The sequence below is a fragment of the Coregonus clupeaformis genome, chromosome 30 (genome assembly GCF_020615455.1).
Source record: "Coregonus clupeaformis isolate EN_2021a chromosome 30, ASM2061545v1, whole genome shotgun sequence".
NCBI lineage: Eukaryota > Metazoa > Chordata > Actinopteri > Salmoniformes > Salmonidae > Coregonus > Coregonus clupeaformis.
The window spans coordinates 47,815,045-47,840,785 of record NC_059221.1 but is presented as its reverse complement, the minus strand read 5'-3'; the positions used below and the strand labels follow the sequence as shown (position 1 = coordinate 47,840,785).

Below are 25,741 nucleotides of genomic sequence, written 5' to 3'. Positions count from 1 at the left end.
ATGAAGACCTTTGGAACATCTACATTTTAAAAAGTCCATGTAATATAGCCTACACCTTCACAATAAATCCATTATTTATTTTAGACAGGTCTAAAGAAACAATGATATGAAGAAAATGTAGTCTATTTCAGAAGAACAGAATAGCATACTCAGTTGTCCTTATGTTAGGCTATGCCAAATGGCTGTGGGCTACGCTAGTTCATTTAGCAGACAAGATTTGCTTAGAATTCCGTGGCATTATCCAACTGCGTGTGTCCTTATTCAATTCCGTGGTGCATATTGAAGATATTGGAAGAACTGTCCACATTTACTTTTCGTCAGCCAACAAGATGAGTAGGCCTAACGAACAGCAATAGCACTAGCCTATGTCAATCTACTGTCCCCTATAGTACAAAAGTTGACCTATTGTATTCTGTGCGAGAAATAAATATTCCAAACATAGTCTGGGACAGTTGTGGGATGCGTTAGATCCCAAATTAATACAACCACTAGTATCAAAAAACCTTTTTTACGCAATGTGGCTGACGCAACAGATCAGAACGTTTAGCTTAAAATGTTGATAAACTATTAGGCTATTTCTTCACATTATAAGCGCAGCAATGCGCACACGGCAGTAGGCTATAAGCGTGAATGTTCCATTAGCCGGAAAACACCATTATCAAAAGTGACCGCAAATGCGATTACACTTTTATGATAAAGGTGCATTGTTATGGTGAAAGTTATCTTCCCCAAACTTTAAACTCAAACGCTGCTTATATATGCCAGTTAGGCTCTACACCCCTTGTAAAGCAGATTAATGTGCTTCATTTTAAGAAGTTATTTGGTCACTTTAGTTGTGATACAAACATTAACAAAACATAAAGGCCTATGGGCTAGGCTACATGAGGTGTGCGACTATGATTAGAAAAAGTTGCCAAAAAAACACATTGTTTCTTGCTTTATGCTGGGCATCATGCAGGTCATTGACCACACAATGAATAAGGTCAGGTCAGGCCTATTTTCTGCCTCCATGGCCTATGTGGAAGGATATCTAGTAGTTGTCAATACTGGGCAGTGATATGGCAATATCGCTGTTTGCTGAAAGACAAGCTGACCCGCTGCTTCTTCTTTGTATACTTGCTCTGCTGTTCGATATCTGCCCGCTAAAAGGCTGAACACATGCACATTCTGACAGTTCCTACAGATAACACTGTTGAGTCAATCAATTAATAGAAGCGTTGCTGTTCCATCCACTCAGTCAGCAATATGAAGGGTCTATGCAAAAACACTTTGTTAGTGGGATTTTCCATAGCAGGGATTATATAATGTCAAAATGAATCTTAGATATGATTGCAATGTTTCCTGACATTGCACCTGTGTAAGGGTCACTGGGACCAGGGATGTCTAATGATTCCCTGCCGCTGAACAACATCCCCACAGCATGATACTGCCACCACCATGCTTCACTGTAGGAATGGTGCCAGGTTTCCTCCAGACATGACGCTTGGCATTCAGGCCAAAGAGTTCAATCTTGGTTTCAGTCCTTTAAGTGCCTTTTGGCAAACTCCAAGCGGGCTGTCACGTGCATTTCACTGAGGAGTGGCTTCCGTCTGGCCACTCTACCATAAAGGCCTGATTGGTGGAGTGCTGCAGAGATGGTTGTCCTTCTGGAAGGTTCTCCCATCTCCACAGAGGAACTTTGGAGCTCTGTCAGAGTGACCATCGGGTTCTTGGTCACCTCTCTGACCAAGGCCCTTCTCCCCCGATTGCTCAGTTTGGCCGGATGGCCAACTCTAGGAAGAGTTTTGGTGCTTCCAAACTTCTTCCATTTAAGAATGATGGAGGCCACTGTGTTCTTGGGGACCTTCAATGCTGCAGAAATTTTTTGGTACCCTTCTCCAGATCTGTGCCTCGAAACAATCCTGTCTCGGAACTCTACGGACAATTCCTTCGACCTCATGGCTTGGTTTTTGCTTTGACATGCACTGTCAACTGTGGGACCTTATATAGACAGGTGTGTGCCTTTCCAAATCATGTCCAATCAATTGAATTTACCACAGGTGGACTCCAATCAAGTTGTAGAAACATCTTCATTGGAGTCCACCTATACTTATGTAAATAAGGTATTTCTGTTTTTTATTTTTAAAACATTTGCAAAAATGTCTAAAAACCTGTTTTCGCGTTGTCATTATGGGGTATTGTGTGTAGATTGATGAGGATTTTTATTTATTAAATCCATTTTAGAATAAGGCTGTAACATAACAAAATGTGGAAAAAGTCAATGGGTCTGAATACTTTTCAAATGCACTGTACATACACACACTATAGTCTGGCTGGAGGTTACAGTACACTTTACTTTAAGGTGCCTCTCAGCTGTCCCACTTTATGAAACCATTAAATGGTTTATCATTAAGTCACTTAAAGGGATACTTCAGGATTTTGGCAATGAAGCCCTTTATTTACTTCCCAGAGTAAGATGAACTCGTGGATATCTGCGTGCAGACATAAAAATGTTATCCATGAGTTCATCTTACTCTGGGGAAGTAGATAAAGGGCTTTATTGCCAAAATCCCGAAGTATGCCTTTAATGACTATTGACATTGAAGGAATCTTTTGGAATCTGGTCTCATTGTATATTAGATGCAAGGGAGATTATATTGAGTATCATTAATTGCTTATATTACCACCATTGACTATCAATATAATATAATACAATAATATGTGCCATTTAGCAGACTATTGACTGCTTTGACAAAATCTGCATACCAGTGTTTAGATGATAGGTCTGGTCTGTTGTTGTTGTGAACATTGCTCACTGTTGGAACTCCCTGTTCCCGCAGTAGCAGGATACAAATGCCTGTTCTCTGAGACCTGTTATAGCTCCTCAGACAATAAATCCTCTTTTGGGGATCACCAGCAAACCCCCTGACTCACAGAGCTGTGCTTCACCAATCTGAGCCCCAGATTGACAGTGCTATACGTGAAGGAGTTACTTAATACTGACTCACATATTATACTTGCACTGGGGAGGGAGGGATGGAGGAAAGGAGGGAGATAGACGGGGGAGAAGGAAGTCTGATATATACACAGTCAGCGTTACCTTTGTCCAACAAACATTTAGATGAAAAGAGGCCATTTTCCCTGGCTTAGCCTAGCTGGTTTATTATGATGCCCAGGAAATCCGCTTTGTGGGATTGTTGAGAGGGTTTACACCAATCCATCAATCCCAGGCCTCTTTGTCCTTTTGTTTCCTCTGGTCCTTGACACCCTCGGTCACTGAGTTAAACATGACATATCGTATCATTCAATGTTCCCTCTAAACTGCGCACTTCCCCCAGGACTGCGGAGCAGAAGAAATGTCATGCGGCGCAGAGACACAAGAGATTGAAATGAACTGATTTCGCCCCATTCATTTGCACTATATAGATAACGTTTTTTCTGTGATCGAATCAACATTATAATCAGGCCCTTTTCAATGCAACAAACCAAAACAAATCTAACTTTGCAAGATTGAGTCTGTGATTTTGTTGTAGGCAGAGCCAGAGCTCAACGGAGTAGAATTCTATTGTCGTGGGTAGCCCACGAGCAGTCTTTCAATCACTTGCGCTTTTCAGATCAGTTCAGATCAGAGTGCAGAGCCCCTGCGTGTGCACATTTGTTGATATTCTTTGCTAGTTTGCGAGTTATTAGCCCAGTTATAGATAAGTATAGGTCAGCAATGGGGAGTTACTGCTTCCTACAAGAGCACAAAACGTAAGTCTACATTTCAAGCGGTCTTTAAAAAGCCAGTCAGGTAAAAAGTGTATGTCTTATTTAAAGGGGGAGTGTTGTATTTTGAGACCGGCTTGAATATGCAAATAAGCCAATAGGCAGAGGGGTAGCCTACATTGTCTAATTCTCTGTATGATAATAATAAGTGGTTTCTTGCATCATACAACACAACACAATACAATGCAATTTACAGTCAGCTATTTGGCCTATGGTGTTACAGACCAAGTAAAAAAGCATTAATTAATTCAAGCCCTTCATAATGTAAAAATGTTTTTAAAAGTCTCATGCAATGTAGGTCAGCATTGAACACCACATATAGGCTACTGTAGGCTATATCATATAAAACAAAAGCTATTTCCATGTGAAAATGTTATGGGATTTGCTCAATTGGTCCTACATTATCCTCAAATAGCCACAATAGCCTATTGGCTACTGTCTAAAACTGTAAGGGTACAGCCTCAGTGTTCACTGTAAACGTACGACGGACGTTTGTTCAAGTTGCCACTCACAAGACCTAAAATTTGCTCAGTGCCCCAAAACATTTGAGGGAACATTGGTATCATTCATCTAATCAACCATCTTTATCTATCCATTAAAAGTTTCACTGAGACAGAAATGACAGATTGTTATTTGGCTGATATTGACAGGGCATGGGGTATTTGTCAGGTTTTGTATCTAGTAGTGAGCAATGTGTGGTACTGTATTTTGTTGATATCAATAGACGGTGTAACCAGTGTGAAATGGCTAGCTAGGTAGCCGTGCACGCTGGTAGCGTTTCAATTGGTGACATCACTTGCTCTGAGACCTAGGTGTTTCCCTAGGCTTCCCATGGCTTTTGTGGAGCGATAGGTAACAATGCTTCATGGTTGCCTGTTGTCGATGTGTTCAGAGGGTCTCTGGTTCGAGCCCAGGTTGAGGCAAGGAGAGGGAAGGAAGCAATACTGTTACATTGGTGCCGTGACCCGGATAACTCAGTTGGGCTCTCCCCAGCTGCTGGGGTTGCTGCAGAGAAGGAGGTAAAAGAGGGGTGACTGTAACTGGTGTGAAATGGCTAGCTAGTTAGAGGTGCACACTAGTAGTGTTTCAATTGGTGACGTCATTTTCTCTGAGACCTTGAAGTAGTTGTTTCCCTTGCTCTGCAAGGGCCGTGGCCTTTTTGGAGCGATAGGTAACGATGCTTCGTGGGTGCCTGTTGTCAATGTGTTCAGAAGGTCCCTGGTTTGAGCCCAGGTTGGCAATAATGTTACACATGGGATATTTGTCTGATAGTGTATTGATAGGCCATGGGGTATTTACCAGGTATTGTACCTATTGAACTGCATTGGGGTAGTGTATGGTATTGTACCTATTGAACTGCATTCAATGCAGTGTATGGTAATGTAGCTTACTTGTTGAACTGTTCAGCGAAGATAAGGTTGGTGGAGGTGCCGGTGATGGTGATGAGGCCTCCGATGGTGGCGGCGTACGTGATGCTGAGAGACAGACATTTACAGATCATATGATCTCTCTTGGTGGGGTAGCGAGAGTCCTTGCTCTCCTTCTCCTTCTTAGGCTCTGGGATGCTGATTGCTGTCTGGAACAGAGAGAGGAACAAGTATAGTGAGTCACTGTTTGTGAAATGAAAAAATATATAAACATGTATATACATATATATTTTGTACACAATAAAGAAAATCAATTATGGGTCAACATCTAAATATTGCTCCCAGCGTTGGTCAAAGCTCAGAACGCTTATATTCTTGATCTGACTGAGTTCTAATTGAGCCTGCCTCTTTGCGAACGAGTGGAATCATGAATAGTGGTTTGTTAGTTATGTTCGCTTGCGTCCCCCGGATTTGCCTCCTGGGTTTGCCTTTTTAGCAGCACAGTTACCACTTTCTCAAACGACTAACTCCGCCCTCTCGCGGCACAGGCCAAGGGCCTGAGACGTAAAACAAACTACCCCAGCTCGGAATAGGCTCACTAGAGAAGTAGGCAAAACTGTAGACGCTGCTGACAGTGTGTTTGCAATTTTAAAACCATCCTGCGACTCCTGCCGCGTCTACAGACATCCACAAAGAAACAAAAAAGTAATTTCTGAGAATGTGCGCACAACTGGTAGTCGCTTATAGATATGTATGGCTATGTAGATCAGTGGAGGCTGCTGAGGGGAGGACGGCTCATAATAATGGCTGGAACGGAGCAAATGGAATGGCATCAAACACATGGAAACCACCGGCTCTGACGCTCGTCGGATGTAGCAGGGCTTGCAAACTATTACGGACTACAAAGGGAAACCCAGCCACGAGCTTCCCAGTGACGCGAGCCTACCAGATGAGCTAAATGCCTTTTATGCTCGCTTCGAGGCAAGCAACACTGAAGCATGCATGAGAGCACCAGTTGTTCCGGACGACTGTGTGATCACGGTCTCCGTAGCCGATGTGAGCAAGACCTTTAAACAGGTCAACATTCACGAGGCCACAGGGCCAGACGGATTACCAGGGCGTGTACTCAGAGCATGCACGGACCAACTGGCAAGTGTCTTCACTGACATTTTCAACCTCTCCCTGACTGAGTCTGTAATACCTACATGTTTCAAGCAGACCACCATAGTCCCTGTGCCCAAGAATGCGAAGGTAACCTGCCTAAATGACTACCGCCCTGTAGCACTCACGTCGGTAGCCATGAAGTGCTTTGAAAGGCTGGTCATGGCTCACATCAACACCATCATCCAGGAAACCCTAGACCCACTCCAATTCGCATACGCCCCAACAGATCCACAGATGACGCAATCTCAATCGCACTCCACACTGCCCTATCCCACCTGGACAAAAGGAACACCTATGTGAGAATGCTGTTCATTGACTACAGCTCAGCGTTTAATACCATAGTGCTCACAAAGCTCATCACTAAGCTAAGGACCCTGGGACTAAACACCTCCCTCTGTAACTGGATCCTGGACTTCCTGACGGGCCGCCCCCAGGTGGTAAGGGTAGGCAACAACACATCTGCCACGCTGATCCTCAACACCTGGGCCCCTCAGGGGTGCGTGCTTAGTCCCCTCCTGTACTCCCTGTTCACCCACATGTGGCCAAGCATGACTCCAACAACATCATTAAGTTTGCTGACGACACAACAGTGGTAGGCCTGATCACCGACAACGATGAGACAGCCTGTAGGGAGGAGGTCAGAGACCTGGCAGTGTGGTGCCAGGACAACAACCTCTCCCTCAATGTGAGCAAGACAAAGGAGATGATCGTGGACTACAGGAAAAGGAGGGCCAAACAGGCCACCATTAACATAGACGGGGCTGTAGTGGAGCGGGTCGAGAGTTTCAAGTTCATTGGTGTCCACATCACCAACAAACTATTATGGTCCAAACACACCAAGACAGTCGTGAAGAGGTCACGACAACACCTTTTCCCCCTCAGGAGACTGAAAAGATTTAGCATGGGTCCCCAGATCCTCAAAAAGTTATATAGCTGCACCATTGAGAGCATCCTGACTGGTTGCATCACCACCTGGCATGGCAACTGCTCGGCATCCGACCGTAAGGCGCTACAGAGGGTAGTGCGTATGGCCCAATACATCACTGAGGCCAAGCTTCCTGCCATCCAGGACCTATATACTAGGCGGTGTCAGAGGAAGGCCCAAAATATTGTCAGACTCCAGTCACCCAAGTCATAGACTGTTCTCTCTGCTACAGCACGGCAAACGGTACCGGAGCGCCAAGTCTAGGTCCAAAAGGCTCCTTAACAGCTTCTACCCCCAAGCTATAAAATTGCTGAACAATTAATGAAATGGCCACCCGACTATTTACATTGACACCCCGTTTTATCTATGCATTGTCACTTTACCCCTACCTACATGTACAAATTACCTCGACTAACCTGTACCCCCACTTGGCTTGACTTGGTACTGTATATAGCCTCGTTATTGTTATGTAATTTTATTGTGTTACTTTTTTATTTTACTTTTTACTTTTGTTTATTTAGTAAATATTTTCTTAACTCTATTTCTTGAACTGCATTGTTGGTTAAGGGCTTGTAAGGTAGCATTTCATGGAAAGGTCTACACCGGTTGTATTCGGCGCATGTGACAAATACATTTTTTTATTTGATTTGATTTGATGTATTTGATAACATTCCACTAATTCCGCTCCAACCATTACCACGAGCCTGTACTCCCCAATTAAGGTGCCACCAACCTCCTGTGTTTTGTCAGTCAGGTGTCTAGTTGCCGGCAGAGACTTCTATTGCAGTAACATTGAAGGGCTCTGGCTAGTATTAATTAGCCAGCTATGAAGTAAGAAGCTAACGTTAAATGGAACTAACGTTAAAATATTGCCATTGCTATCTGGGATCTTTGGTACGTCCATACTCTAACCCTAACCTTAACCAAAACCCCTACCTAACCCCAACCTTAACCCTTACCGTAACCATTTAAATATCAACTTCAATGGGGTAGGGAGGTCCCAAGAATCCCGGATAGCACGGACCAGCAAAAAATATGCTTCTAAGTTCTCATAAAAACGTTGCTTTACAGAGAGTAGGCTACTAAGAGTGGTGAGGCTGAGGCAAGCTGCAATGCATGCAGAGGGAACCATAGGAGACAGAAAAAGAGAGAGGAAGCAAACAGAGAGGTTAGAACAGTGGATCCCAAAGTTGTGGTCGATGCCCCATGTGGGGTCCCTGAGAAAATCGTTACTAATCTCATCAAACAAGTTAGGAACTTAAAATAATGTTTCAAAATGAATATCTCAACATGGCCTATTTTTCCTATATGCATTCATTAAAATGCAATCAAAATGCAAACAATACAGTTCTAAAAATGTCATATGATTTCATTTATATTGGTGGTTGTTCATCTTATCCATTACCCACTTTTCTTTTACCACTACATCACTGATATTAATAAAAGTCATAGGTCCCATGTGGCTCAGTTGGTAGAGCGTGGCGCTTGCAATGCCATGGTTGTGGGTTCGATTCCCACAGGGGGCCAGTATGATAAATGTATGCAATCACTACTGTAAGTCGCTCTGGATAAGAGCATCTGCTAAAAGACAAAAATTGAAGTAATATTCTAATAATTCATTTGAATGTGATAATACAATATTCTGTGTGCTGCATTGATGTCTGTTTGATTAGGAATACAAATGTAAACGCTATGTCATTTCAGAAAAGAGATATCTATGTGAAGATGATTTTATGCAATTCATCATTACAACTGACTGAACAGTCGCTGATGCTACGTGTCAGTGTGAATCATTTCTCATATATGTGTTTGTAGATCGACTGAGGTGAATTAACCTACAGCAGCCAAAGTGATAATGGCTGGGGTTATTTTAGCTTGTTTTTGCTGTTTTCCAAATAGCAATAAATGGGGGGGGGGATTAAGACCCCCTTTCCGGACCTCACTAAAACTCAAAACCTGGTTATGGCCCTGTGTGTGGAGTGTGTGTCTACTGACCGATGGCAGGTGTCCGTTGGTCTGCTTGAGGGACAACTGGCCCAGACTAGCCTTACTGGCCTTCCTACCAGTCCCGTTAGACTCCACAGTCGGCAACTGAGAGAACAAAACACGCAATGGAGAATTAACGTTGAAGTAAAAGAATGGAACAACTGATATTCTCACACAGATTTACAAAGGTTTATATTCTCACCTCAGTCAGAGTGCAGAGCTCCTGCTTCATACAGCTGTGGATAAAACACAACATGTTCATAATTATAACACTGGAGTTGTTTTCGTGATGTGGACTGCAAGACTATATTGTATGTGATTCTTCAGTGATTGTCTCAAAGCTCCTCAGGTCTTACCTGTCTCTGCGATACAGACGCTCTAGTTGGTTCTTTTCCAGATTCTCTTCCTTGTCTGCAAAGAAGCAAAACAAAACCATTTAACGATTATAGTTATGTACAATTTATCATGTCACTGAGATATTTACTGCAGGCAGTGAGGGGGCAGCCATACCGCTGAGGCAGTCGTCCTCGGTGGCCTCGACGGTTTCGGAGTCTTCCTGGGTGTCGGCCACGCCGGTGCTGATGAGCTGCTGCAGGACGGCCTCAGCGATGGGCATCACCATGGCAGTGGTGGATGTGTTACTGAGCCACATGGACAGGAAGACTGTACAGCACATGAAACCCAGCACCAACCTGAGAATACACACAGGAGAGAGGAGAGGTTGTGTGTGTTGGGTGTGTATTTGTCCTTGATTTATATATGCTAGTGTGCGCATGCACGTGTGTGTGTTATGGTAGCTGCGTACTTACATGCCAGGCTTGGCTCCAGCGATCATGACCATGCGTAGAGCGATGCGTTTGTGGAGGTTCCATTTCTCTATGGAGGCCGCCAGACAGATCACCCCCATCAGCAGCAGAGTGGTGTCCTTACAGTACTCTGCAGCTACCTGTACCAAAGACAACCACACAGTATTTATAGCACTCTATACGCACATATACACTCGATCCTTACATGTGGCTCGCACGCACACACACCTGGATTCAGTCTAAAAATTCAGTACATTTTTTACTTTGACCTCTTCTGTATTCATGTTTGTAAAAAAAAAAAAAAAAACGATGTATTTGCAGGTTTCCCCCCCAAGTTAATCTGAGCTGTTTCTGCCATGGTCACTGGTCAGTATACTGTTGTATACCACCACAGGTCATGACCTCTAACTACAGAGAATTGACCTTTTATTATAATAGGATCTAGACCATCATGACTGCTCTCCAGTCTTTGTCCTGTTCTCATCTTTAGTCAGAACCCCTCTGTTGAGTTCTGAGAAGCACATACTGCACTCCAGGATGGGCTCAGTCAACACAGATGGATCAGTTGGATCAACACGTCTGAGCTTTGCTCCTTTCCAAACATTTATGATTGGAGGCATGTGAACTAAAATGTGACCCAGAAATCGAGGCACGGCATGTGAGAGGGCAGGGGGGAAGGTGTTACGCGTAACACCTTCCTGTTTGTGCCAGGTTAAAACTGAGGTAAAGCAATCCCATTGGTGAGGCAAGGTGAGGTGTGAGAGGGCAGCACTCAGTACAGTACACAAGTGTAGTCATCAGAGCAAAGAGTTGCATAAAAACGTGCATATTTACCAAACACGATTACAAGAGCTTATATTAACACTAACAGCCTGCTTTGGCAGGTTTTGTCCATGCGATCGGATCACATGAGCGACTCAGTGGTTCTTTTTTATGTAACACTGATATAGTGCGGAGAGGGAACCATTAATGGTGGTCATTGGGACCACTTGGGGCTGGTTTAATGACAGACTATTTCCTGTCCAGCAGGGGTTAATGGGTTACTCGGATCATGTATTTATATGTATGTATGTATGTGTATATGTATGTACAGTGAGGGAAAAAAGTATTTGATCCCCTGCTGATTTTGTACGTTTGCCCACTGACAAAGAAATGATCAGTCTATAATTTTAATGGTAGGTTTATTTGAACAGTGAGAGACAGAATAAATAAAAAAATATCCAGAAAAACGCATGTCAAAAATGTTATAAATTGATTTGCATTTTAATGAGGGAAATAAGTATTTGACCCCCTCTCAATCAGAAAGATTTCTGGCTCCCAGGTGTCTTTTATACAGGTAATGAGCTGAGATTAGGAGCACACTCTTAAAGGGAGTGCTCCTAATCTCAGTTTGTTACCTGTATAAAAGACACCTGTCCACAGAAGCAATCAATCAATCAGATTCCAAACTCTCCACCATGGCCAAGACCAAAGAGCTCTCAGAGGATGTCAGGGACAAGATTGTAGACCTACACAAGGCTGGAATGGGCTACAAGACCATCGCCAAGCAGCTTGGTGAGAAGGTGACAACAGTTGGTGCGATTATTCGCAAATGGAAGAAACACAAAATAACTGTCAATCTCCCTCGGCCTGGGGCTCCATACAAGATCTCACCTCGTGGAGTTGCAATGATCATGAGAACGGTGAGGAATCAGCCCAGAACTACACGGGAGGATCTTGTCAATGATCTCAAGGCAGCTGGGATCATAGTCACCAAGAAAACAATTGGTAACACACTACGCCGTGAAGGACTGAAATCCTGCAGCGCCCGCAAGGTCCCCCTGCTCAAGAAAGCACATATACATGCCCGTCTGAAGTTTGCCAATGAACATCTGAATGATTCAGAGGAGAACTGTGTGAAAGTGTTGTGGTCAGATGAGACCAAAATGGAGCTCTTTGCCATCAACTCAACTCGCCGTGTTTGGAGGAGGAGGAATGCTGCCTATGACCCCAAGAACACCATCCCCACCGTCAAACATGGAGGTGGAAACATTATGCTTTGGGGGTGTTTTTCTGCTAAGGGGACAGGACAACTTCACCGCATCAAAGGGATGACGGACGGGGCCATGTACCGTCAAATCTTGGGTGAGAACCTCCTTCCCTCAGCCAGGGCATTGAAAATGGATTGTGGATGGGTATTCCAGCATGACAATGACCCAAAACACACGGCCAAGGCAACAAAGGAGTGGCTCAAGAAGAAGCACATTAAGGTCCTGGAGTGGCCTAGCCAGTCTCCAGACCTTAATCCCATAGAAAATCTGTGGAGGGAGCTGAAGGTTCGAGTTGCCAAACGTCAGCCTCGAAACCTTAATGACTTGGAGAAGATCTGCAAAGGGGAGTGGGACAAAATCCCTCCTGAGATGTGTGCAAACCTGGTGGCCAACTACAAGAAATGTCTGACCTCTGTGATTGCCAACAAGGGTTTTGCCACCACGTACTAAGTCATGTTTTGCAGAGGGGTCAAATACTTATTTCCCTCATTAAAATGCAAATCAATTTATAACATTTTTGACATGCGTTTTTCTGGATTTTTTTGTTGTTATTCTGTCTCTCACTGTTCAAATAAACATACCATTAAAATTATAGACTGATCATTTCTTTGTCTGTGGGCAAACGTACAAAATCAGCAGGGGATCAAATACTTTTTTCCCTCACTGTATGTCAAAAGTTTGGACACACCTACTCATTCAAGGGTTTTCTTTATTTTTACTATTTTTTACATTGTAGAATAATAGTGAAGACATCAAAACTATGAAATAATACATATGGAATCATGTAGTAACCAAAAAAGTGTTAAACAAATCAAAATATATTTTATATTTGAGATTCTTCAAAGTAGCCACCCTTTGCCTTGATGACAGCTTTGCACACTCTTGGCATTCTTTCAACCAGCTTCATGAGGTAGTCACCTGGAATGCATTTCAATTAACAGGTGTGCCTTCTTAAAAGTTAATTTGTGGAATTTCTTTCCTCCTTAATGCGTTTGAGCCAATCAGTTGTGTTGTGACAAAGACAAGAAGATAGCCCTATTTGGTAAAAGACCAAGTCCATATTATGGCAAGAACAGGTCAGATAAGCAAAGAGAAATGACAGTCCACCATTACTTTAAGACATGAAGGTCAGGTAATACGGAACATTTCAAGAACTTTGAACGTTTCTTCAAGTGTAGTCGCAAAAACCATCAAGCGCTATGATGAAACTGGCTCTCATGAGGACCGCCACAGGAATGGAAGACGTAGAGTTACCTCTGCTGCAGAGGATAAGTTCATTAGAGTTACCAGCCTCAGAAATTGCAGCCCAAATAAATGCTTCACAGAGTTCAAGTCACAGACACATCTCAACATCAACTGTTCACAGGGGACTGTGTGAATTGCATCAAAGAAACCACTACTAAAGGACACCAATAATAAGAAGAGACCTGCTTGGGCCAAGAAACAATAGAAATGGACATTAGACCAGTGGAAATGTGTTCTTTGGTCTGGAGTCCAAATTGGAGATTTTTGGTTCCAACCGCCGTGTCTTTGTGAGACGCGGTGTTGGTGAACGGATTATCTCCACATGTGTATTTCCCACCGTAAAGCATGGAGGAGGAGGTGTTATGGTGTGGGGGTGCTGGTGACACTGTCTGTGATTTATTTAGAATTCAAGGCACACTTAACCAGCATGTCTACCAGAGCATTCTGCAGCGATACGCCATCCCATCTGGTTTTGGCTTAGTGGGACTATCTTTTTTTTTTCAACATGACAATGACCCAACACACCTCCAAGCTGTGTACGGGCTATTTTACCAAGAAGGAGAGTGATGGAGTGCTGCATCAGATGACCTGGCCTCCACAATCCCCCGACCTCAACCCAATTGATATGGTTTGGGATGAGTTGGACGGCAGAGTGAAGGAAAAGCAGCCAACAAGTTCTCAGCATATGTGGGAACTCCTTCAAGACTGTTGGAAAAGCATTCCAGGTGAAACTGGTTGAGAGAATGGCAAGAGTGTCCAAAGCTCTCATCAAGGCAAAGAGTGGCTATTTGATATATCTTTTTTGATTTGTTTAAAACTTTTCTGGTTACTACATGATTCCATATGTGTTATTTCATAGGTTTGATGTCTTCACTATTATTCTACGATGTAGAAAATAGTACAAATAAAGAAAAACCCTTGAATGAGTAGGTGTGTCCAAACTTTTGACTGGTACTGTATATATATATATATATATATATATATATATTTGCAAAGAAATATATATGGGGGATTGGAAGTGATGCAGACAATTACATTGATGGAAGTTACAATCTATCTGCAATTTTAAAGCTGATTTACCCCCTAAAAAAAAAAAGTTTTGTTTAGTCGTGGTCAAAAGTTTTGAGAATTTTCACAAAGTCTGCTGCCTCAGTTTTGATGATGGCAATTTGCATATACTCCAGAATGTCATGAAGAGTGATCAAATGAATTGCAATTAATTTCAAAGTCCCTCTTTGCCATGAAAATGAACTTAATCCCCCAAAAACATTTCCACTGCATTTCAGCCCTGCCACAAAATAATCAGCTGCCATCATGTCAGTGATTCTCTCGTTAACACAGGTGAGAGTGTTGACGAGGACAAGGCTGGAGATCACTCTGTCATGCTGATTGAGTTAGAATAACAGACTGGAAGCTTTAAAAGGAGGGTGGTGCTTGAAATCATTGTTCTTCCTCTGTTAACCATGGTTACCTGCAAGGAAACACGTGCCGTCATCATTGCTTTGCACAAAAAGGGCTTCACAGGCAAGGATATGGCTGCTAGTAAGATTGCACCTAAATCAACCATTTATCGGATCATCAAGAACTTCAAGGAGAGAGGTTCAATTGTTGTGAAGAACGCGTCAGGGCGCCCAAGAAAGTCCAGCAGGCGCCAGGACCGTCTCCTAAAGTTGATTCAGCTGCGGGATCGGGGCACCACCAGTGCAGAGCTTGCTCAGGAATGGCAGAAGGCAGGTGTGAGTGCTTCTGCACGCACAGTGAGGCGAAGACTTTTGGAGGATGGCCTGGTGTCAAGAAGGGCAGCAAAGAAGCCACTTCTCTCCAGGAAAAACATCAGGGACAGACTGATATTCTGCAAAAGGTACAGGGATTGGACTGATGAGGACTGGGGTAAAGTCATTTTCTCTGATGAATCCCCTTTCCGATTGTTTGGGGCATCCGGAAAACACCTTGTCCGGAGAAGACAAGGTGAGCGCTACCATCAGTACTGTGTCATGCCAACAGTAAAGCATCCTGAGACCATTCATGTGTGGGGTTGCTTCTCAACCAAGGGAGTGGGCTCACTGACATTTTTGCCTAAGAACACAGCCATGAATAAAGAATCATTTACATTACATTTTACATTTTAGTCATTTAGCAGACGCTCTTATCCAGAGCGACTTACAGGAGCAATTAGGGTTAAGTGCCTTGCTCAAGGGCACATTAACGTCATTTAGCAGACGCTCTTAGCCAGAGCGACTCACAAATTGGTGCGTTCACCCTATAGCCAGTGGGATAACCACTTTACAATTTGGGGGGGGGTATGGTACCAACACATCCTCTGAGAGCAACTTCTCCCAACCATCCAAGAACAGTTTGGTGATGACCAATGCCTTTTCCAGCATGATGGAGCGCCTTGCCATAAGGCAAAAGTGTTACCTAAGTGGCTCGGGGAACAAAACATCGACATTTTGGGTCCATGTCCAGGAAACTCCCCAGACCTTAATCCCATTGAGAACTTGTGGTCGATCCTCAAGAGGCGGGTGGACAAACAAAAACCCACAAATTCTGACAAACTCCAAGCATTGATTATGCAAGAATGGGCTGCCATCAGTCAGGATGTGGCCCAGAAGTTAATTGACAGCATGCCAGGGCGGATTGCAGAGTTCTTGAAAAAGAAGGGTCAACACTGCAAATATTAACGCTTTGCATAAACTTAATGTAATTGTCAATAAAAGCCTTTGACACTTATGGAATGCTTATAATTATACTTCAGTTTACCATAGTAACATCTGACAAAAATATCTCATAACACTGAAGCAGCGAACTTTGTGAAGACCAATACTTGTGTCATTCTCAAAACTTTTGACCACAACTTTATGTGTATATTTGTGTGTGTGTGTGTGTATGTGTGTGTGTGCATTCCTGGTCCTCAGTGCCCTTAGCAGAGAGTGAGAGAAAGAGAGAGTAGAGTGAGTGATAGTTTACTGACCTCGCTGGACTTGAGCACTCCGAACAGTGGGTATAGGAAGGCTGGTACGAGGGCAGCGGCTCCCAGGGGTACAGCTTCTGATACCCAGTACACTGCTGTCACTATCAACACGTATGCACAGCAGGCCTCCTACAGGGTACAGAGCAGGCCTCACAGGGGGTGAGACAAGGTTTTGGGCTTTTATGCAACAATGCAGTTTGCCAAGGGCCAAACATTATGCATTTATACCTGTATCGTATTGTAACGTTTCTTATCATAAAAGCGACAGCTAGTCTTACTGGGGTCCGACGTTTAACAAAAAATACATTACAGACAAAATACTTTACAATTTACAGACATTTAAAAACATTAACATGTAGTGTGTGTGCATCTATCAGTCACATTTCAACACCATTTATTTGCCATGGAAACAAGGAGAATGTTCTCAGTTTGTGAAAGAGCCAATCCAAATTCCAATCTAATAGCTTAATCAAAATGGGATTTGTTAAGTCATTCATTTAAAGGTACCTGTTTAACATCTTTGTTTTCTTGAAACTTGAGGCAGCTTTTCATCAAAATAGATGAATAACTGGATCGTTTTTAGAGAGTAGTTCACGGAGCTTGTCAAGTCAATGAATATCTTGGACCTTCTCTATTAGTGAGCTGTGCATATCTATCTCACCACATTTAATGATCCTTTGTTACCCATAGGTATAGGTAGAGGGGTAACGTACAGTACACGGGACCAACAGTGGTGGTCACATTGTACATTAAACCAGCGGTAGTGAGGAAGTCTTAAAACTCTCCCTTCCCATAAAATGTGTCATACACTTGTCTGACCAGTGCAGCGTGTAACTCCCGGTGGAGTAGAGGTTGTCTAGAGAGAGAGGTGAGGGGTCTGGCAGTGTATCAGCTACACACAAACACTGTAACCACTCATTACATTTTAGTCATTTAGCAGACGCTCTTATCCAGAGCGATTTACAGTTAGTGAGTGCATACATTTTCATTCTGGCCCCCCGTGGGAAACGAACCCACAACCCTGGCGTTGCAAGCGCCATGCTCTACCAACTGAGCTACAGGGGACATTGAAAACAATGTTGAATATTGTTGTATATCACGCAGAGACTTAAGACATTTGGCCTCTCCATGGTGCCTTTGAGGCATCAGCCACCAACCCTGGCCACTAGCACCTGCCTGGGCACATTCTTCACTAGCACCCTACTGGACATGCCCAGTCCTGACCACACCCACCCCAGGTGGGAACACAACACCCCCTTTCTGTGATCTAGATAAATATATAGGCTGTTATACATTAATAATCTACTTTGGCCACAGTGAAAGTGTCCCCAGGTTTTGCCCCAGGAAACTGAGGTGATCTGACAATCTCCCAGTAGTTAGTGTTTGTCAGATACTGGATGTGAAGTCAAATCTCTGTCATTCAGGAGACTGGGGAAAGAGACAATCAGTGGTCCTAAGAGATGATTGATCAGAGGTTGTCACACAGAAGATAACTGTCATGCAATGAATGGACTTTCATTGAATCAATAGACTCACTCAGGATCTCATCCTTTTTTCAGTTTCATCAGAGAACTGGGTTATTGAGGCAATCATGGGTTATCTCTTACTTACTGACAGGTTTCATTCAGATAGATAGTAGGGAAATAAGTTTCTAAATGGTCAATTGCTCAATTTGTTTCTCCAATCTGGCATGTGTATGGATGGACTGTATGATATTTCACTGCAATGAGCAAGCACTTGTCAAGAGATCAAAGGTGACTTAGCAGACAGTTTCCATCCACCTCTGGAGGTAGCATGGGCATGTGAGTTCTTAGAATGAAATTTGGAGGAAAGTTCACTTCACCTTTCAGACGATGACTCAACATGACCCTTAAGTGAGTGATGTGATCAATAAAATAAACTTGCTTTCAGGCATTAAAGCTCATGATTAAATGTTATCTCTTCATAACGGCCAAATGCTTTTATAAAGATAATCCATCTGGATAACCGTTCATCAGTGTTGACAGTGAGATTTTCAGATGATTACTGTAAGAATGGATTCACTCATTAGTTAAATTCCCCTTATCTTCCTATGGAGAAACAATTTAAATGGAAACACGGTTTGCATTTCCTCATATGATCTCTACTGATTAATCTCTGAACACAGTTAGGTTAGTTAATCTGCTCTTTAGACACACATTATGGCTCCTGATTCAAACCCCAAGGAGCTGAGTTCATCCTACTATCAGAAATAAGGAGGATCCCTAACCTTGCCTGAGACCAGGGCCAGTATTTATAAAGCGTCTCAGACTAGGAGTGCTGATCTAGGATCAGTTTAGAGATTTAGACCCTGAATACTAGGCTTTAGTTCAGTGGGCTAACACAGTCCCGGAGTAAGAAACCCGGGTTTGAACCCAGAGAGGCACATTAGTACAATTCTCTCAGGCTGACACAGGAGAACAGAGCATGAGGGGTTTTGTAACTGCAGCTGGCCACATGCTCCATTATTCTGACCCTCTCCGAACTTGACCAATTCTGTAATTGGTGAGAGGGCATTCTGGAACCGCAGGTGGTTCTATGCAAACAGAACGACCAGATCCTTCCCCACATTGCTGAGCTGAGTTATATAACCTAATAGCTTGGCACAGATTCCCTTTCTCCCTGCCGCCTGTGGTGCTGCCTGTGGTGCCAACCGCTGTACAACAATGCACCCTACTGTGATGTATAAACACGCTGGATGGTGCAATTTACGCACAGACGCTGAGTGCAAAAAACAATGCGTAAAACAAGTCTCCATTAGCAATGCTTTATTGGAATATGATGCAAATCCAAATATTTGTACTGTGATTATGTATTATCGCTAAATATAATCATAAAGACACTGACAGCTGTTCTCATCCCCAATTGTATTCTGCTTCATATACTGTAGGCTAACTCGGAAGAACAATGCAGATAGGCTACCGATGCACAATATTAGTCATGCTAGTGACATGGTATGATGAAGTCGGGTACTCACGCTGGTGGGGTGGATGAGGGGCAGCGGCAGCAGCGACAGCGGGATCAGCACCACCAGGATCAGCTTGCGTGCTCTCCATAGCTTCTTGATAAGGTCCATCCTTGCGGCGGCCTCCAGCCTCATCGGGGACTGCTCGCCTGGGTTCGGTCTCAGCGCAGAGAAGCTGGCTTGTTGGTCCCTTTTAACTGGTTATTTGGCGTGACATGAAGTCTTAATGAAAGTAAAATAAAAATCCCTTTAAATGTCTCCTTCTGGAGTGAAAACGGGAGTTTCTATTTGCAGTTGGTTGGTCCTTGCAGGTTCTGTTTGTTTGGTTCTGGTGCCTATGCACTCTACAGCGCACAGTCCTCCGTCTGAAAGAACTGCTCTGTGGACAATCTCACCTCCGTACTTGACCTGCAGGCAACCCCCACCTTTGAGTGCAACTACGAGGTCTAAAAGTGCAACAAATAGTTTCCTGACTTCTTCAATGTTGTCTACCTATTCTTATCTGAAAAACAGATAAGTTCTCTTTTGCAGGGCTCCCTTGCAAAAGAGACCTTGGTCTCAATGGGACTCCCTGCTCAAATAAAGTTTAAATAAAATGTTGTAAAATGCTAAAGTTTTTGATAGACCATGCGGCACAGCTGTATATAGGCTACTGTGAGTGCAATAAATGTCTATATAAAGGGGTTCTCAGCACCAAGACTTTTCATAACTTGTCACATTTATGACCATCCAGTATGCTAATTTCCTTAACCTCATCCTTCACTCCGCCTCACTGGTCTCTAAGCCAATCAGCGTTTAGTAATTACTTATCATGAGTTTGGAGCATGTAATGCAGAAGAGTGGTAGGCCTTATGTTGTTTCAATGCGTGGAATGTGTAATAATATTGCAGACATGTACCATTGGTAATCAAGTTCCCAATAACTGATCTTATAATCTAACATTTATTTATTTATCTTAATTGTTTTGCACTGACTCCCTTGCACTGGCTCTATGCACACTCACTAGACTCTACCCACACACTCACACATACTACACTGACACTCCAACACACACACAAACACATGCACACAAACACTAACACATAGACACACTTTCACATACGCTGCTGCTACTCTGTTTTTAACTGTCCTGATTGCCTAGTCACTTTTACCCCTGTATTACTATATTATTTGATTTTATTTTATTTGTAAAGAAAGAATGCATAGTTTTGAGTGCTATGTAAGTTAAAGTGCTGGTATTGTTCCAAATACAGTGAGGGAAAAAAGTATTTGATCCCGTGCTGATTTTGTACGTTTGCCCACTGACAAAGACATGATCAGTCTATCATTTTAATTTTAGGTTTATTTGAACAGTGAGAGACAGAATAACAAATCTGCATTTTTAACATTTGCATTTTAATGAGGGAAATAAGTATTTGACCCCCTCTCAATCAGAAAGATTTCTGTCTCCCAGGTGTCTTTTATACAGGTAACGAGCTGAGATTAGGCGCACACTCTTAAAGGGAGTCCACCTGTCCACAGAAGCAATCAATCAATCAGATTCCAAACTCTCCACCATGGCCAAGACCAAAGAGCTCTCCAAGAATGTCAGGGACAAGATTGTAGACCTACACAAGGCTGGAATAGGCTACAAGACCATCACCAAGCAGCTTGGTGAGAAGGTGACAACAGTTGGTGCGATTGTTCGCAAATGGAAGAAACACAAAATAACTGTCAATCTCCCTCGGCCTGGGGCTCCATGCAAGATCTCACCTCGTGGAGTTGCAATGATCATGAGAACGGTGAGGAATCAGCCCAGAACTACACGGGAGGATCTTGTCAATGATCTCAAGGCAGCTGGGACCATAGTCACCAAGAAAACTATTGGTAACACACTACGCCGTGAAGGACTGAAATCCTGCAGCGCCCGCAAAGGCCCCCTGCTCACGAAAGCACATATACAGGGCCGTCTGAAGTTTGCCAATGAACATCTGAATGATTCAGAGGAGAACTGGGTGAAAGTGTTGTGGTCAGATGAGACCAAAATGGAGCTCTTTGGAATCAACTCAACTCGCCGTGTTTGGAGGAGGAGGAATGCTGCCTATGACCCCAAGAACACCATCCCCATTGTCAAACATGGAGGTGGAAACATTATGCTTTGGGGGTGTTTTTCTGCTAAGGGGACAGGACAACTTCACCGCATCAAAGGGACGATGGACGGGGCCATGTACCGTCAAATCTTGGGTGAGAAACTCCTTCCCTCAGCCAGGGCATTGAAAATGGGTTGTGGATGGGTATTCCAGCATGACAATGACCCAAAACACACGGCCAAGGCAACAAGAGAGTGGCTCAAGAAGAAGCACATTAAGGTCCTGGAGTGGCCTAGCCAGTCTCCAGACCTTAATCCAATAGAAAATCTGTGGAGGGAGCTGAAGGTTCGAGTTGCCAAACGTCAGCCTCGAAACTTTATTGACTTGGAGAAGATCTGCAAAGTGAGTGGAACAAAATCCCTCCTGAGATGTGTGCAAACCTGGTGGCCAACTACAAGAAACGTCTGACCTCTGTGATTGCCAACAAGGGTTTTGCCACCAAGTACTAAGTCATGTTTTGCAGAGGGGTCAAATCCTTATTTCCCTCATTAAAATGCAAATCAATTTAAAACATTTTTGACATGCGTTTTTCTGGATTTTGTTGTTGTTATTCTGTCTCTCAGTGTTCAAATAAACCTACCATTAAAATGACAGACTGATCATGTCTTTGTCAGTGGGCAAACGTACAAAATCAGTAGGGGATCAAATACTTTTTTCCCTCACTGTATACCAATTTTGGTCCATACACAGTGCGTCTTTGGTCCCAAGGTGCCAAGGACTCACACCCCACCAGTCAGAGTTAAGCCAGTCCAAGCCTGCCCTCAGGTGAAATTTGTCTGTAAGTGCCAAATCGAAGTTCCCACATTTGAGTGGAGGGCTGTGGAATTGAAGAGCCAGAAGATCTTTACACGTCTATCTCTCCTTATCTATTAATACACAGCTTTCCTCTGTTCTGTGGATGTGTGAATATGTCATTGCTCGTCATTATACAACTGAATATAATGGGCTCCCGAGTGCCACAGCGGTTTAAGGCACTGCATCTCAGTGCTTGAGGCGTCACTACAGACCCCCTGGTTCGATTCCAGGCTGTATCACAACCGGCCGTGATTGGGAGTCCAATAGGGCAACGCACAATTGGCCCAGTGTCGTCCGGGTTTGGCCGGTGTAGGCCGTCATTGTAAATAAGAATTTGTTCTTAACTGACTTGCCTAGTTAAATAAAGGTTTAAAAAAATAGCCTGGCTGTTTAAAAAGTTATGAAATAGCTAAATATAGGCTATGTCATGGTCATTTAAGGGTTTAACATGAAAGCAACATAAATAAATGTATTTTAAACTTTGTTGAGTGGCTAACTAATGTCACATGACAGACTTCAAACTCATAATCAGCATAATCCGACCAAACAACAAACAGTTTCAGTCCGGTCCTCCAGCTTTCCTATTGAATAGCGTTCCTATTATCCCAAACCCATTTTATAATATGCTTTCATTCTCTCCAGACACTTAATCGTCATGAAACACCTTTGCGTGACAGAGAGAGGTTTACTGATGACTTGCATCTGAAAGTCTTTTACTTTGGCTGTATTTACAGTTGAAGTCGGAAGTTTACACACACCTTAGCCAAATACATTTAAACTCAGTTTTTTACAATTCCTGACATTTAATCCTAGTAAGAATTCCCTGTCTTAGGTCAGTTAGGATCACCACTTTATTTTAAGAATGTGAAATGTCAGAATATTAGTAGAGAGAATGATTTATTTCAGCTTTTATTTCTTTCATCACATTCCCAGTGGGTCAGAAGTTTACATACACTCAATTAGTATTTGGTAGCATTGCTTTTAAATTGTTTAACTTGGGTCAAACGTTTCAGGTAGCCTTCCACAAGCTTCCCACAATAAATTGGGTGAATTTTGGCCCATTCCTCCTGACAGACCTGTAACTGAGTCAGGTTTGTAGGCCTCCTTGCTCACACACACTTTTCAGTTCTGCCCACACATTTTCTATAGGATTGAGGTCAGGGCTTTGTGATGGCCACTCCAATACCTTGACTTTGTTGTCCTTAAGCCATTTTGCCACAACTTTGGAAGTATGCTTGGGGTCATTGTCCATTTGGAAGACCCATTTGCGACCAAGCTTTAACTTCCTGACTGATGTCTTGAGATGTTGCTTCAATATATCCACATAATTTTCCTTCCTCATGATGCCATCTATTTTGTGAAGTGCACCAGTCCCTCCTGCAGCCAAGCACCCCCACAGCATGATGCTGCCACCCCCGTGCTTCACGGTTGAGATGGTGTTCTTCGGATTGCAAGCACCCCCTTTTTCCTCCAAACATAACAATGGTCATTATGGCCAAACAGTTCTATTTTTGTTTCATCAGACCAGAGGACATTTCTCCAAAAAGTACGATCTTTGTGCAGTTGCAAACCATAGTCTGGCTTTTTTTATGACGGTTTTGGAGCGGTGGCTTCTTCCTTGCTGAGCGGCCTTTCAGGTTATGTCGATATAGAACTCGTTTTACTGTGGATATAGATACTTTTGTACCTGTTTCCTTCAGCATCTTCACAAGGTCCTTTGCTGTTGTTCTGGGATTGATTTGCACCAAAGTACGTTCATCTCTAGGAGACAGAACGCATCTCCTTCCTGAGCGGTATGACGGCTGCGTGGTCCAATGGTGTTTATACTTGCATACTATTGTTTGTACAGATGAATGTGGTACCTTCAGGCGTTTGGATATTGCTCCCAAGGATGAACCAGACTTGTGGAGGTCTACAATTTTCTTTCTGTGGTCTTGGCTGATTTCTTTTGATTTTCCCATGATGTCAAGCAAAGAGGCACTGAGTGTGAAGGTAGGCCTTGAAATACATCCACAGGTACACCTCCAATTGACTCAAATGATGTCAATTAGCCTATCAGAAGCTTCTAAAGCCATGACATAATTTTCTGGAATTTTCCAAGCTGTTTAAAGGTACAGTCAACTTAGTGTTTGGCTTTAGTGAATTATACAGTGAATTATAAGTGAAATAATCTGTCTGTAAACAATTGTTGGAAAAATTACTTGTGTCATGCACAAAGTAGATGTCCTAACCGACTTGCCAAAACTATAGTTTGTTAACAAAAAATGTGTGGATTGGTTGAAAAACGAGTTTGAATTGGTATACAGTGAGGGAAAAAGTTTTTGATCCCCTGCTGATTTTGTACGTTTGCCCACTGACAAAGACATGATCAGTCTACAATTTTAATGGTAGGTTTATTTGAACAGTGAGAGACAGAATAACAACAAAAAAATCCAGAAAAACGCATGTCAAAAATGTTATAAATTGATTTTCATTTTAATGAGGGAAATAAGTATTTGACCCCTCTGCAAAACATGACTTAGTACTTGGTGGCAAAACACTTGTTGGCAATCACAGAGGTCAGACGGTTTGCACACATCTCAGGAGGGATTTTGTCCCACTCTTCTTTGTAGATCTTCTCCAAGTCATTAAGGTTTCGAGCCTGACGTTTGGCAACTCGAACCTTCAGCTCCCTCTACAGATTTTCTATGGGATTAAGGTCTGGAGACTGGCTAGGCCACTCCAGGACCTTAATGTGCTTCTTCTTGAGCCACTCCTTTGTTGCCTTGGCCGTGTGTTTTGGGTCCTTGTCATGCTGGAATACCCATCCACGACCCATTTTCAATGCCCTGGCTGAGGGAAGGAGGTTCTCACCCAAGATTTGACGATACATGGCCCCGTCCATCGTCCCTTTGATGCGGTGAAGTTGTCCTGTCCCCTTAGCAGAAAAAAACCCCAAAGCATAATGTTTCCACCTCCATGTTTGACGGTGGGGATGGTGTTCTTGGGGTCATAGGCAGCATTCCTCCTCCTCCAAACACGGCGAGTTGAGTTGATGCCAAAGAGCTCGGTTTTGGTCTCATCTGACCACAACACTTTCACCCAGTTCTCCTCTGAATTATTGGCAAACTTCAGACGGGCCTGTATATGTGCTTTCTTGAGCAGGGGGACCTTGCGGGCGCTGCAGGATTTCAGTCCTTCATGGCGTAGTGTGTTACCAATTGTTTTCTTGGTGACTATGGTCCCAGCTGCCTTGAGATCATTGACAAGATCCTCCCATGTAGTTCTGGGCTGATTCCTCACCGTTCTCATGATCATTGCAACTCCACGAGGTGAGATCTTGCATGGAGCCCCAGGCCGAGGGAGATTGACAGTTCTTTTGTGTTTCTTCCATTTGCCAATAATCGCACCAACTGTTGTCACCTTCTCACCAAGCTGCTTGGCGATGGTCTTGTAGCCCATTCCAGCCTTGTGTAGGTCTACAATCTTGTCCCTGACATCCTCGGAGAGCTCTTTGGTCTTGGCCATGGTGGAGAGTTTGGAATCTGATTGATTGATTACTTCTGTGGACAGGTGTCTTTTATACAGGTAACAAGCTGAGATTAGGATCACTC

The 25,741-nt window shown here is 43.3% G+C and overlaps 1 protein-coding gene across 2 annotated transcripts in view; it reads right to left on the bottom strand.

Moving 5' to 3' along the window:
* The window catches only part of LOC121546229 (solute carrier family 13 member 4), a 45,283-nt gene that overhangs the window by 5,177 nt on the left and 14,365 nt on the right, over positions 1-25,741 (bottom strand). The window contains exons 2-9 of one of the 2 annotated variants that reach the window (XM_041857326.2): positions 19,237-19,446; positions 16,242-16,370; positions 9,999-10,135; positions 9,700-9,881; positions 9,546-9,600; positions 9,392-9,425; positions 9,199-9,294; positions 5,139-5,323 (exon numbers count right to left, since the gene is read on the bottom strand). In XM_041857326.2, coding sequence (XP_041713260.1) covers positions 5,139-5,323; positions 9,199-9,294; positions 9,392-9,425; positions 9,546-9,600; positions 9,700-9,881; positions 9,999-10,135; positions 16,242-16,370; positions 19,237-19,359 — 941 coding nt within the window. In that variant the 5' untranslated portion in view covers positions 19,360-19,446. Of the gene's footprint in view, positions 1-5,138; positions 5,324-9,198; positions 9,295-9,391; positions 9,426-9,545; positions 9,601-9,699; positions 9,882-9,998; positions 10,136-16,241; positions 16,371-19,236; positions 19,895-25,741 lie in introns of those variants that run through there. The other variant, XM_041857325.2, reaches the window with a different exon arrangement.